Source organism: Saccostrea echinata, unplaced genomic scaffold (genome assembly GCF_033153115.1).
Source record: "Saccostrea echinata isolate AGI-Se365-2 ecotype Australia unplaced genomic scaffold, CSIRO_AGI_Sech_v1 ptg000030l, whole genome shotgun sequence".
NCBI classification, from domain to species: Eukaryota; Metazoa; Mollusca; class Bivalvia; order Ostreida; family Ostreidae; genus Saccostrea; species Saccostrea echinata.
The window spans coordinates 32,693,718-32,708,947 of record NW_026889779.1 but is presented as its reverse complement, the minus strand read 5'-3'; the positions used below and the strand labels follow the sequence as shown (position 1 = coordinate 32,708,947).

The following is a 15,230-nucleotide window of genomic DNA, read 5'->3' as shown; positions in this document are numbered from 1 at the left end:
GCAGCAGCATTACCAGCAGCCCCAGCTGAGATTGAAGATGAAATCCTTGAAACAGTGAATAAAAACATGAAAAGAAAAGCTGGATTATTCTAACATTGTGGATTTAATGGCTGATAGTATGAGATCTCATTCTCGTAAAAACCATCCGGTTCCTACAGGATTAGAACAATTTGCTCAAGCTTTAAAAGAGACGCGTACTCCTCTGGAATACGTGAGCAATGGAAACCTTATAAAAGCCATACAGAGACCTGGAAAAATCAGTACTCCTAAAAGTCACGAAATAGACGATAGTGGATTTTCTTCCTTTTTTGACACTCCAGTGAGTAGACCCATAGAAGAGAGAGGAACCGTCATCAAAAAATCCATTTCAACCCCTGTAGGGACAAGGGTAGGATCCAGATATAGCCCCTTTAGAGCTCGAAAGGAATTAAAAGCCAAACTCGAAGAAGAAAAGAAATTAGGACAAATCGACGAAAATTGGCTTTCATTGCCTAAAATATGAAAAAGAAGAAAAAAGTGGAAGACATTTTAAAAGAGATTTATTATGATCCTAAAAGAGGGTACGGAGGAATACAAGCTTTGTATCGTCAGGTCAAACCTTTAGGAATTTCCCTGAAAAAGATTCGAGAATGGTTAAAAGAGCAAGATACTTATATCTTACATTAACCCATTCAAAGAAAATTCCGGAGACAACAGACTAGAGTGACAGATATAGCTGAACAATGGCAATTAGATTTAGCAGATGTGTCCAGTTTAAAGAAACATAATGATGGATATACTTTTTTATTATGTGCCATTGACGTCTTATCTAAATATGCCTGGGTAGTGCCTTTAAAACAGAAAACAGGAAAAGAAATTATTCGAGGATTACAAGAGATTTTTCAACAAGACGGTCGACGTCCCGTCCGCATTCAATCGGATCAAGGAAAAGAATTTACTAATCGAGAATTCTTACAAGCTTTTAAATCCATTCATTTTTTTACCACTCGTAATACGGACACTAAAGCCAGTATCGTGGAACGATTTCAACGTACACTCAAAGCACGCATGTGGCGTTATTTCACTCGTCATAAAACCAGACGGCATTTAGAAGTTTTACCGGATTTAATGTATGCTTACAATCATACCTATCATCGGAGTATTAAAAGAGCACCAGTTCAAGTGAATGCTTCTAATGTGTTAAAAGTCTGGAAAACTTTATATGGGAAATCCAATCGAAAACAGTTTCCTAAACCTCAGTTTAAAGAAGGAGATCAGGTACGCATCAGTAAAGCCAAGCGCACATTTGAAAAAGGATATTTACCTAACTGGACCACAGAACTGTTTACCATTTTTAAAAAAAGTTCCTGGAAGGTATCCTTACGTGTATAGAGTGCAAGATTATAACGGAGAGGAATTAGAAGGGACATTTTACGAAAAAGAATTACAAAAGATCATTAAAAAAGACGACGTGTACGAAGTGGAGGAAATCTTGGGGTATAAAAAGCGACGCGTAGGGAAAAAAATCATTCAAGAAGTCAAAGTTCGGTGGAAAGGATATCCCCCTAGTTTCGATTCATGGATTCCCCAAACGGATCTCATCAAATAACTCCTCATTGGAAATTTTGTGGAGAGAATGTTCCTCGAGAAGAAATCGTTTATTTCGCACAATTATTTATCTGTGTATCTCTCATCGTCACCAGTGTGGTCATGTTAGCTTTACACGATCCTAATCGAGAATATTGGATGGTATGTGTCAGTTCTTCAGTGGGTTATATCATGCCTAGTCCTACGATGATGCATCATACATCTACCCCTAAGAAGACCGCGAATGCACAGGATTAATGTCTAAAAAAAAAAATAGGTACACCACAGAGTATATAAAATGGGGAAACAACAAAGATTTTTTTTTCATTTCTGATCTGACTGAGGACAGAGCAACATGGATTTTTTAAGCTCAGAGTATCGTTGGAAAATGGAAGAGCATACAGGTTCCACTAAAAAAGGAGAATGGATGAAAAACAAAGATGAATGTATCCAAGGTTTCATGGATAAGAATCCGGGAGAAACAGGAGTCAATGATGTGTACCTGTATAAGAGAATCAAATTACCGGACCATGAATGTGGACGACTTATAATAGTATTATTAGGGCCATGACAACCCCAGTATCAGGAATTCAAATGGAAAGTAAAATACGTCTTCGCTCACAAAAGAGAGGGACCAGCAAGGACCTGGATTCAAGGGAAATGGATGGAAGAAGTCCGAGATTGTATCAAAGAGTATGTAAACAAAGTGCTCAAAGAAGGATACGACATCATGGACTATGCTTGTGAAACAGAATATTTGTACATGCGGAGAACTTTTCCTATTCAAAAAGAACTATGCCAAAGTATTCCATGTTTGTTACTTTAATGTTATTATTGTTGTGAATTAAAAATTAAAAAAAACCTAGAAAAAAAATGTCTTTTTTTTTCTCTCTCTCTCTTCAGCTATGTATAACATTTTGTGACAATGACGTCACAATGGGTAGCTTGACTGACTTGAATCTCTGCCAAGATTGTGTATTACCTGTGTATTGACTGACTCAGCAAAACGTAAATAAAACGTACACAGTAGTATCTCAGTAAAAAAAAACTAGGTCAAACACATTTTTGCACACCACCCTATAAATAAGGTATATAAAGCTAAGCTTTGAGTACACTGCGCTCAATCATGTTTTTTGTGTGGAGAATGTTGTATTTGGTTGACGTAGAAAAGTATTACTGTCATTACTGTGATAGGGAGATGATCCATGTGCGTACATTTACGGTGTATGATTATCCAGGATGGCATCACAGAACTTATCAAATTTGCGAGCATTGTGAAATGCCTTTTCCTCACTGGTTTGTGGATGATCCCCCTTCCATGGAGACCTGTGGATGTAACTGGTGTGTGAAATATTTCACATGGAAGTACGGGGCGGAGAATATGGTGCCCCTATGGGTCAAAGTAACCAGGAAGAGAGCCTTAAAGAAATGCCTGACCTGCTGGCAGGAAAATACGGAGGGGAGATGGAAGTATCAACAATGCCGACAGTATCCTTGCTGTGGGGAATGTGTCGAGAACTTCGTCAAGACTTGCTACAGACTTTGTTCATTATGTAGATATTAAGGAAATAAATCATAAAATCAAAAAATGTTGTTGGTTTTTTTTTTCTGAGATACTAAAAATAGATTTGATAAAAAGGTTATATAAAGAGGTATGACAAAAAAAATTATTCATTCTGAAAAAGTCAAGTCTAAAAGTCAGACGCCAAAAAAAAATATGCAGTATCGTTGGTATTGTGAGAGTTTATTTGGATGTATTTACATGCAGGGACCCTGGATGAAAACTAAAATAGGAGCAATCCTGGATTATTTTGAAAATCATCCAGGAACATCTACTCAAGATCTGTGGTTGGAAAAAAGACAGAAATTCTTGCATCCTAAAGGATCTAAGGTGAGGGTAAAAATATACCATCATTATCAGCAGTACAAATGGTTGATCCTAGGTCGTTGTAAATTCCAGACTCGTGTGGTTCTGGCTGAAGGTGAATGGTGCTGGAATATAGAACACTGTCTTCGTGATTTGTTCTGGAACCAGCAAAAAGATGGACTGAGGATTTCTAGCTATTACTGTCCTACAGAGTACCTGTATTGTCGTATTCCTTTTTCCCAGATTAAAGATAGCTTGGAAAACGAAGAGGGCCAGTGTTTTGAGACAGTGATTCCTTACAGATCCGAAGAAGAAGAAGAAGTGTAATAATATGCCAAATAAAAAAATTTAAAAAAACAAAAAAAATTGTTGTTATAAATAGAAGGGTCATAAGTTATTTTGTCTCAGTATCTCACTGAACATGGCCGAGAGCAGTAGTTTTTACATGACTTTACCCAGTGATGGGTCCATGCAATCTTTTCCGAGTAATACGACTGCTCAATTTAAAACCTTATTACCACAAACAGTAGATTTAACAGATGGACAATGGGAAGTGGCTTTAACAGAATTGATGTATCCCATTTCATTGAAAAACATCACAGAAGAGGAAGCTTATTTTGACATCCTGCTTCCTCAGTTTTATGCTCCAAAAGTCCAAGAACCTAATGTTTTTAAATGGGACAGATTTAAAATGAAAACCATAGACGCGATGCCATTATGCGAATGTCCTGTACTGTTAGATTGGGCCCATGCTGAATTTGCTAATCTCATAAAGACAGACCAGAAGATGGAAATTAAGCGAATTCACTTTAGACCGGGGCCTTACATTCATCCCATGGCTTTAACAGGTGAAATCAGTCTTGGACAGGAAAGAAGTTTGAAAAAATTATGGAAGTTTTTGAGTGATTCTAAAAAAGAGAATTCCATGAAATTAATATATCATGACAAATATGATAAAGTGATGTATCAGTTTATCGGGAAAGAACTTAAAAAATAACCCTTTTGCATTCGTTTCCCCACAGCCTTAGCTTATAAGCTAGGAATAGAAAGTAAGAAGGTGATTCTTCAGAACGATACAGAAAACATGACCAAATGAATCAACGTTAGTTACATGGGCAACAATACCGTAGATTTATATGAAAATCTGAAATCCAGGTACGTGTATTGTGACTTAATTGAACCCCAGACGGTAGGATCCAATGCCTTGAAATTATTAAGAGTGGTTCCTTGTACACTCAATCCGGAAGATAAAAAACAAGCTAAATGGGAACCCGTTAGAGCGGAATATTTGAAACTGAGTAAAAAACATTTCGATAGCATTGAGATTCATAGCATGACTCCTTTAGGGACTTCCATGCCTTTTTTAAATGGAAAATCGGTCGTGAAACTTCATTTCAGAAAAGTGTACTGAGATGAGTGTACATCTTTTTTGATACATCCTATTGGGAGTGATGACTTGTCTGATATGCTGTCTGTATTGTATTCAACCCTAAGACAGGGGTATAAAAAGAGTCACTTGAGTGCATTTAGGTCAGTCTGACACGAGTCATGAAACATGCAGTATCATCCCGGATTATTGAGACAAAGAGGACACGGACAGTTTGTCTATCATAGAGGTTTATTACGTCAAAAAGGACACGGTGTAGGTGGAATTATATCTGGATTGGTTGGAGCCCTTCCCTTTGATTCTACCGGACTACCACCCTGGTTTAATCCATTCAATTTAAAGAAATTTAGTAGGTTTGTGGATCAAATTAAATCTCAAAGAGGAGGAAATTTTTTTAGACTTCATGTCGGGACATGTACCGAACTTACCTATAGGGATGACTTTAAAACAAGCTGCCCAATTTGGCTCAGGCCGGCGACAAAGAGGTCGAGGATTTCTTAAAGATCTAGTCAAAATGGGTCGTAATCAAGCCTTGATTGCCGGAGCTAAAATAGGAGCGGCTATGATTTAAAAAAAGAGAAATATCAAAAATGCTCTTTTAACTCATGGACTCAATGCCGTTAAAAATACAGGCTTATTTGCTTTCAATAGAGGAGAAACTTTAGCTTTTAAAAAGATGAATAAGAAAGGTCAAAAAGGTCAAGGGAGAAGAAAAAGAAGAAGACGGCAGAGAGGCAGAGGATTTTTTAGAGATTTACTGAAAAGGGGAGCTAAACATGCCTTGACTGCTGCTGCTAGAACGGGGTTAGATGTGTTAGAAAAAGAGATCTTTAAAAGACGCTGTCAAAACTCACGGAGTACAAGCCCTGAAACAAAGAATGAATCTAGGAGGTAGTAAGAAAAGAAGAAAAAAGACACCTGTGTTAGCCCGAGGAGGTCTTAAGAGAAAAAGAAAAAATCAAGGAGGCAATATTCCCAAGAAGAAAAAAAGGGGTTTAGATATCTTTGATTGACACTATATATAGGGAAGTAGAGTGATATTGACCTTCATTTGTGAAAAATCAATCCTAGTAGACACATCATGTTGCAACCAGATTCCTGTGCGTGTGGGATGAACAATATAGAATTGTTCCAAGTCCCCCCGACTAATATTGCTTTAGAAGACTCCAAATGGGAAGAATATTACCCCATTTCCAGTACTTTAGATTCGGATACGGCTCCTATTGAATTTGAAATTAATGGACAAGGAGATCAATATCTGGATTTATCTCAAACGTATGTTCATATGGTGTGTAAATTTACCAAAGATGATAGTACTAATCTGACTGGAGCTGGCAGTACTTGCGCCCCGGTGAATAATATCTTACATTCCTTGTTTACGGAAATCGATTTCAGTGTCAATGGAAAAATAGTGACTCCTGGAACCGATACTTATCCTTACAAAGCTTATCTGGAGAAATTACTTTCTTACAAACCCAGAACATTAATGACACAGATGAGAGCTTGTAGTCTGTGGGAAAAAGATACAGCAGGAGACATGGATGAAGTAGGGGTAGCAGACCTTGGAGTGGCTCAAAATAAGACATTTGATGTAACCCCAGGTGCACAGGGTGCTGCTGATACTGTGACCATTAACCAACCTATCATCCCAGAGTTACCGGCCAATTCTAAAACGAAGGATTTAGAAAACGTCACCAGGCTATAAATGATAGTAAGAAAATAACCTTGTATGATCGTTTACATCTGGATTTATTTCAACAAGACCGATTTCTACCCAATGGAGTAGATGTCCGTTTGAGATTTAATCGAGCTAAACCTCAGTTCTATATGATGATCAAAGCAGGAAGTACGGGAAAAGTCAAAATATTGAGCATGATCTTGTGGGTAAGAAAAGTCAACCCCACGGCAGTCATGATGAATGGTATTAATCAAGGTTTGAACACTCACAGAGCTAAATATCCTTTGAGAAGAGTCGAAGTGAAAACCTTTACTATACCCATAGGAACTCAATCTAAAATCACGGATCATCTGTTTCAAGGCCAGATGCCTAAACGCATCATTTTAGGCTTTGTGGACAATGCGGCTTTTAACGGAGATAAAACTAAAAATCCGTTTCATTTCCAAAACGTGGGAATTACGAAATTAGATGTCAGTATTAACGGAGAGAACATGAGTACTCATTGTTTCGAACCTAATTTCAATGAAGACTTATATCTGAGATCTTATCTGAGTTTACATCAAGCACTGGGAAAATTAGGAGAAGATTGGGCCCCGGACATCACCCTAGAAGAGTATAAAAACGGATACACTTTATGGGGCTGGGATTTCACTAAAGATCAAGAGGCGCAATCGGATAAATTCCACATCATGGAAACCGGAAATCTGAGAGTAGAAGTCCAATTTACGAACAATACGGTGAACACCTTAAATTGTGTGGTATATGCAGAATTCGATAATCTGTTAGAAATCAACAAACAGAGAGAAGTCAGTATTGATTATTAATGGATACAGGACAATTAAAAGAAGTCTTATCCAGAGAATTAAAAAGTTTTTTTGGTGGTGTGTACCCTTTAGATTTATTACCGGATCAATTAAGACCTCAAGAAAAAGCCATTGTGGTGAATACGGATCCTCAAGATAAACCTGGAGAACATTGGGTATGTTTGTATTTGTCCAGTCCAGTCATCGAATATTTTGATTCTTATGGATTTCCTCCCTTACAAAAAGAAATTCAAGTTTTTATCCATCGTCATGCTCAACAATGGATTTATAATCCGTACCAATATCAAGATTGGAATACAGATGTATGTGGACAATATTGCGTGTATTATTTACATCAAAGATACAAGAAGAGAAAAGCCGCAGATGAGTGGTTATTCCCCTTTGACCATAGTACAGCTTTACAAAGAGATCATTATGTAGCTCAATGGTTTAAAGACACTTATCATAAAAGACCTACGGGTCATGGACAAACTTGTCAATGTTTCTATCAAAATGTATTGTAATTGTTGTTGTTATTGTTATCAATAAAGAAAAAAAAATCTGTTCTTGTTTTTTGGGTTTTTTTTTTTTTAAAAAGGGGGTGATACTAAATATAGATAGAAAAAAGGTATAAATACAAGGTGTAGTATGAAAAATATATCAGTTATTGATTTGTCCTAATCATGGGTAACACGTCCAGTAAAGAAAAGAGTAAAATTCAATTTGGAAAGAGAGTTCTGAGAGAGGAAGATGTGGATAGAGGTATACCAATCCAAATACATGAGGATGGGACTATTGAGATCATTTCTAATGAAAAATATAATCAATTATGTCCAGAAAAGGGTGATCCTAATGATGTGAGAGATTACATTGAAAGACCCTTGACTGCAGAAGAAGAATTATACCCATTTATTACCAAAAAAAAAAGATTACCCTGAAAGACCTTTGACTGCAGAAGAAGCCAAGATGTGTCAAAAAAAAGAAGTATTTTGAGAAAAAAAAGAAAAGATTGACACAGGATTCTAAACCAAGATAAGAATCATTGTAGAATCTGAATAAAAATAATTTAAATATCTTGAATTGTTATCTATATAAAAAGTGTGTGTCACCAAAAAAATCATTTTTTCAAACATGAGTCTGACAGAAGGATTAATCATGGAAATCAGAACTCAATTGTTGAGAGACATTAAAACTCATTATGAGAACAAACATAAAAAAGATCCAGGCAATCATTATATTGCCAAATTTAAAAAGGAGAGATTTAGAAGAGCTGCTAATTGGATATTTAATTTAACTGGGGGCCATCAGGAGGATATAGATCAAATCATTAGAAGTGATTATCAATACTTGATCTTACAAAAAGAAATGCATCCAGAAACAGGAAAACTTCATCATGTGAGAGGATTCATTCAAATGAAGCACTGTACCAATGAGAGAGACATGTACAAAATCATTCATGGGTTAACCTGTTTTGATATGTCTCACAGCACACCAGAATTAGAAAGAACATTTTATAGGCAAGGTGACAACTATGAAGAATATGGAACTTTAAAACCTGAAATGAGAAACAAAGAATTAATTCCAAGAGATTGTAGATTTACTTGAATAAATCCATTAACATTGAGCTTGTGTGTGTGGTTTTTACCTAGACTGTGAATCACTGCCAAGTATGACGTCATAATATAAGGTTTGTGTATTGACTGACTCAGCATAACGTAAACAAAACGTACACAGTAGTGTCTCAATAAAAACGTAGGTAAAACACATTTTTGCACACCACCCCTGAGGGTATAAATACAAGGTGTGAGAATGATCATGATCAGTTGACCCTAACCATGAGTCAAAGTCAGTTTGGAAAAAAAACAGAGACTATGGATATAGATGAGGAGAAAAACAGTCATTAGAAAAAATAGAGACTATGGATATAGATGAGGAAAAAAAACAGTTATTAGAAAAAAGATTGATCATGCATATGGAAGAAGAACATTCCAGTCCTCAAAGAAGAATGGAAGTGAAAACTCTGGAGGATGAAGAACCCTGTAATGTTTACTTGGGAGAAAATGAGGAGATCCATGACCCAAAGAACCCATTCAGAGATTCTCCAGTAGCCATTAACTGGGCATTTGTCATCCATGATGTGAGAGAAGAAGAAGATATAGATATGTTCATGAGCTGTGAAGATGAATTTCAATACCTGATCCTACAAAAAATATTCATCCCTGGACAGGAAAAGTGCATCAAATCAGGGGATTCATTCAAATGAAAAAACCTGTAGGAGGACTGAATGTGGCTAGAATTCACTTGTATGCAGATTTTTGTATGTCTCACAGTACACCAGAATTAGAAAGAATGTTTTACGAGCAAGGTGGCTACTATGAAGAATATGGAATTCTGAAACCTGAGGAGAGAAACAAAGAATTAGAGTCCAGAGATGCATATGGGAAATGGGAAATTGGTGCCTGGAGAGATTATATAGAAAAAAAGAGAGAAATGATTGAGTATCTGGAAAATACAGATTAAAAATTTTTAACAGTTTTGTTATTGTTGTTATTTTTTTTGTTCAGGTTATATATATAAAGGTGTGACATTGGAAAAAAAATTATTCCCAAACATGAGTTTACAGGAGATACCAGGAGATTTATTAAACTTTCCTGTAGAAGCTATTGTACATCAATGTAATTGTTTGACTGTAAAAGCTCATGGATTGAGTCAAAGTATAGCTATGAAATACCCCAGAGCTAATTTATATGCTACCCGCAGACCTTTAGGGTCTAGAAATTTAGCCCTAGAAGAAGATAGAGGAATTCCAGGCACCCTTAAAGTGTTTTCTTTCCAAAAACCCGTAGTCATTTGTCTGTTAGCTCAATGGGATTATGGAGCAGAACATTATAATCGCCTACCTTATTATCAAGATACACCAGAAAATAGAGAAAAATGGTTTCAAGCTTGTTAACAAGAATTGGGAACTTTACCTTACCAGACTTATGCCTTTCCTTATAAAATAGGATGTGGTTTAGCAGGAGGAAATTGGACTCATTATAGACAATATATTGAACAATTTGTAAAGACTTATCAAAAACAAGTGTACATTCTTCATAAACATTGATTGTGTGTTATAAATATTGACTGTGTTATAAAAAAAATTAAAAAAAAAAAATGTTTTTATGTTATTTCATTTTTAAAAAAAAAAAAAAGATTAATCTTTTTAAAATTTAAAAAAAAAAACAGTGACCTGGTGTTTATAGGTTTCTATAACCTTGATGTTTTTAAAAAGGTATCTATTAAAATCATTAAAGTGGCCCTTAAAAGGGTTGATTTTTTTTTATCAAGGGTTTACTCCCTGAGAGGCCTGCCTCTACCTCTGCCTCTGCCGCGGAACTCTGTTCTGCCTGAGAGGGGAGGTCGCTGGTTACCGGTCAACGGCTCCAGAAAGTCCGGCCTTCCGGGTGGGGGTAGAGATGACTGTCTTGGAGGAGGTCGTCTCAATCCTCGCCTGCGAGGTGCTCTATATGCAACACGCCTGGTCCTACAGAGTGGGCAAGATTGGTGCATCTGTACCAGCACAGCTGAACACTCAAGACAAGCCGGTCGACGGCGACACTGGCAGCAAATGTAGTTGGACATAACATCCTCCTGTAAGCAAACTGCACAGGAATCCAGCCTGGCTGCTGCTACTTGAATCCCCCAAAATGGAATTGACCCCGTAGTACTCACACCTGGTGACACATCCGGGGTCGGGGGTGGTGGTGGTGCCAGCTCCGGGGAGGGTGGTGGTGGTCTTGCCAGCTCCGGGGAGGGTGCCCAGTCATCGTTGACGGGAGGGGACCAATCCGAATCAACGGATGACGAATCCCCCTGTCCAGCCCAATCGTTGTTAACGGGAGGGGTCCAATCCGAATCTACGGAGGAATCCCACTGTCCAGCAGCTGCTCCCGGGGGATGACTGGGTGACCAGGTAGGAGTAGGTGGTCTTCTTGGAGGGGACGGGCTTCTCGGGGTGTCCTGGAGTAGTTCCGGACTACTCAGAGGGGCCGAATAGGAAGTTGGTGGTGGTGGTGAATCTGTCCTCCTCCTTCTCCTTGGCTGGTCATCTTCATCACTGGTAGACGGCGATCTTCTTCTATGGCGCCTTCGTCGTCTTCTCCCCCTCATCAGATCACTGGCTAGGCCCAGGGTAGCTATCGGCCAGCGAGCTAACTCCCTGCCGGTGGCTACGTCTCTGACGATCCAGACATTTACAATCTCTACCCCTGGAATAAGATAATAGTTGGCGATATCATCTTCATCCATAGCAGCCATACTGATACGGTATCAGCAAAACTGATACTAACAGAATGACACTGAGCTCTGGCAAGCTGCCGTATTTATGCGCACAGAGCGAGCGTAAAAGAGAGCACCCTAAAGCGAGAGCCAAAAAAATCATGGCGACGTCAAATTGTGTTATTTTGTGCTTCACAATCCATACATTGGAGTGAATAACTTATTATGGGATTAGAAATACATGGTAACATCTTAGCCATAAGATGAAGGTAAGTTTCAGGCATGATTTCACAGTATTTTTGATGCATGACATTTATCTGTCGTCTAGAAAAGAAGCATTGATGTTGAACCGAAGGGCTAAAATCGGGTCACCTGAATACATAAAATAAGTATTTTAAGCCTTTTTAGAGTGTGATACTAGGAAAACTTAATCTATACTATGAGATTAAACCTAGGGAAAAGTGTTGATGCTGTTTTTAAATCAAATGAATGGTTTGAAGTGTAAAAATATAGTCAGAGTTGGTTTAGGTATAGACACAAGAAGGCGAAGGTCGGCCATTTTTTTTTTTTTTTTTTTTAGAAAATCACTGTATAGACTTGTATAGAGAATATAGGATTTTTTTTAAATCGTGACCTTTTCTGACTGGAATTTTTAAATAAATAAAATCAGTTTAGTTGAAAAACAATTTGAATCCACTTTATTTCCAGTGGGAATGTCTAGATGTTTTATAAATAACAATATTGATAAAACACAGCGTCTTATTACAAGACACAGCATTCTATACACATAGGCATGATTTTTTTTTTAGGAATCCTGAAAGATTTTGAGAAAGAATAGAATCGGATTAGTTTAAAATCAATTTCTATCTACTTTAATTGAAATGGGAATAGATTTTTTTCTTACTAAGCAAAAAAATAAAATCTCAGCGTCTAAAAAAGGGCACAAGATGGCGTCATATTTGTATAGAAATAATAACAAAGACTTACTGTGTGTTCAATCTTGTTTTTATTTTTTCTTTAATAATTGTTCAAACTGTCGAATTCTCCCCTGAAATCGTAATCGATCTGCTACTATAGCCATCCATGGACTTTTTCGATCTTCGGGTAGTAAATGATAAATTTTATTGAGGCTGGTAACAAAAGTTACACACTTGTGCCTTTTAGCATTTCTGAAATTTCCACATATTTCATCCCGTATTGGATGCATATTTTCTCTACCGCTTCTATTTCCTTCCAGAGTAGAAATACTTTGCTCCCTTCGGGATGACATAGGAAACTGTAAGGTTTTCCTAAATATTCGCTCATTTTCATCCCGTACATTTTTTCTGGTAGAGTCTTTTTGATCCGTTGACAAAGGAAATGTATAATCGCTAGTCTCCCCACTGTGGGACGTTGTAATAAAGCCAGGCATTGTAACCACAAGTCCTGAGTGTTTTCTATGATGGTCGTCGCTCTCTGGAACACTGGTTCCGCCTCCGGGGGTAGAGCTTCTTGATTTTTCTCTATACATCGCATTAAAAAATCATACCCTTCCAACACCAAAGAGTGAGTGTGATTATGTGTTGACATGATAGTCAATTGTGAAGAAATGACAAGAAATGTTTTCTTATTTATACCCCTGTTCTCCGTTGGAAAAAACCAAAAACATGTATCTATACAAGACGTACACAGTACGTACACCCATAATGTTCTGACTCAGCAAAACGTAGGTAAAATGAGAGAGGGTACTAAGCGCGAGGGTACAAAACGTAAGTCAAACCTATTTTTGCACACGAAATCCAAAAGGGTATATAAACCAGAGCTGGAAATTTAGGACCATTCTTAGTGGGCAGTTCGAACTTGACAGACGTAGAAATATGGCACAGGCGATGATGAATTCCGTGGAAAATCGTAATTATATTCCAGCTAGCAATGAAGGATTGGGATATGCTCTACCGACAATGCCTGACACGCAGGATCCGATCGGATTTGATCTGGGACTTTATAAAATGCCAGAACCCATGACAAAGGAAGATATGGGCATCTTAACCACGACTCTGGATGGCTTTGTCAACATGCTGACTCAACTGAAAGAGTACAACACCAGTGAATTTTGTTTGATACGTGGGAAATTGTCCCGATTAGAAGTTAGAATGGAAGAGAAAATGAGAGGAAACTCCTACCAGAAAAAATGAAGACACAGGAGCTGCCAAGAAAAGTAAACAGACAGACCCATGTTTCGTATGTAAAGAGTTAGGACATTGGGCCCCGGATTGTCTCAGAAAAAAACAGAACTTATGCTACAAGTGTGGAAATTTTGGACATTGGGCCCATCAGTGTACAGATGACAGTATGGATTTTGTCAAAGAAGTAGAAAAACTGGAGAAAAAGGCTCAAGAAAACAAGACCACCCATCAGGAACATAAGACCACTCCCCAGGATAAAATTCAGGCTAACAACAAGAGGAAACTTCCTGCTAATACTACCCAGACGGAGAAGAAACAGCCCCTGAAACTCCAGAAGAAAAAGTAAAAATTATGTACATTTTTTTTACTTTGAATAAATCATCTTACAAACTTTTTCTGTGTTATTGTTTTTTCCGTTTTCAGAAAATAGAGAGAGAGAAACTGGCTGTATGACGTCACAATGCAATGCATGATTTGAATCGATGCCAAGTTTTTGTGTGTATTGCCTATGTATTACTGACTCAGCGATTTTACACACAAACGTAGATCAAACGTACCCCCCTTTTGCACCCGACTTTCCTCATGGGTTTTTCCAGGGTGTGTGTGTTGAACCACCCATCTCCTACAGGGAACAAAAAAGTGCACTCAGTTGACCCGCCTAGCCAGGCTGCTTATACTACTTACCTGCCGTATTTCTCCAGAAAAAATGTTCAAAGACAATAAAGGACAAATGAACAGAAATTACTGTTGTCTACTTACACTGGGAAAATACATGCAAATAATCTTTCTAATTACTTTATCTTGGTCTAATATAATGTTAAGAATACAATAATCTACCTCAAATCGTGTCATTTACTGTAGATTTCCACATATTCCTTTGCTCATCAAAGAGCAGATCACTCTAACTACATAAAACTACCATAGATTTAGAACTCTTCAGTGAGCATTGTTTAGAGCTTCCTTAAATACCACGAGCATGAAGCGTTATCTCTAAATATAGACATGGCCACGTAGATGACTATTTATACGGCGGATATGTACAGCTTCATTTCACATTTTACGTTTATTTCATGCATAGTTTTTCCTAACATAGACTGGCGACCTGTTAGTAAACTTTTTTTTCACATCTATGGTCACTGTCGCCATATTGCACGAGAAAAGTTAGAACGATAAAAAGCACAATTAATGGCAAGTGCACCTCGCACATCAATTTGAAAGATGTACTGTAGATAGCGTGCGTTAATATTTTTCAGTATATAAAAATGTGTCCAATAATTACGCTATTGATGCAATATTCAAGAAATTCCATTGAGTCATTTCAAGTTAGTTCTTTCAAGTCAAATCTGAGCCACTAATTAACAGAATAATAGCGAAACGAAATAAGTATGAAAAAAATAAATTATTTAAAATAATAGTACTTTATCTTTTAAGACATCGCCACTAAATAATAACATTAAATGTATGTCTTATTAGTTTTAGATCACAATATAAAGGAAAACAATTT

The 15,230-nt window shown here is 37.3% G+C and overlaps 3 protein-coding genes across 3 annotated transcripts; 2 read left to right on the top strand and 1 right to left on the bottom strand.

The window, feature by feature from the left end:
- The first annotated feature begins 5,901 nt into the window (after nt 1-5,901).
- LOC133197043 (uncharacterized protein F54H12.2-like) lies at nt 5,902-6,525 on the top strand. Its single transcript, XM_061332883.1, has one exon. It carries the CDS (start codon nt 5,902-5,904, stop codon nt 6,523-6,525), a length of 624 nt encoding a protein of 207 aa, XP_061188867.1.
- A 125-nt stretch (nt 6,526-6,650) lies between these two features.
- LOC133197042 (uncharacterized protein F54H12.2-like) lies at nt 6,651-7,322 on the top strand. Its single transcript, XM_061332881.1, has one exon. It carries the CDS (start codon nt 6,651-6,653, stop codon nt 7,320-7,322), a length of 672 nt encoding a protein of 223 aa, XP_061188865.1.
- A 3,312-nt stretch (nt 7,323-10,634) lies between these two features.
- On the bottom strand, nt 10,635-11,600 carry LOC133197041 (uncharacterized). The gene has a single exon (XM_061332880.1). It carries the CDS (start codon nt 11,598-11,600, stop codon nt 10,635-10,637), a length of 966 nt encoding a protein of 321 aa, XP_061188864.1.
- Nucleotides 11,601-15,230: the final 3,630 nt, after the last annotated feature.

Excerpts from the sequence above, each read along its gene's own strand:
- LOC133197041 (XM_061332880.1), bottom strand. The coding sequence starts at position 11,600 with ATGGCTGCTATGGATGAAGATGATATCGCCAACTATTATCTTATTCCA.
- LOC133197043 (XM_061332883.1), top strand. The coding sequence starts at position 5,902 with ATGTTGCAACCAGATTCCTGTGCGTGTGGGATGAACAATATAGAATTG.
- LOC133197042 (XM_061332881.1), top strand. The coding sequence starts at position 6,651 with ATGATCAAAGCAGGAAGTACGGGAAAAGTCAAAATATTGAGCATGATC.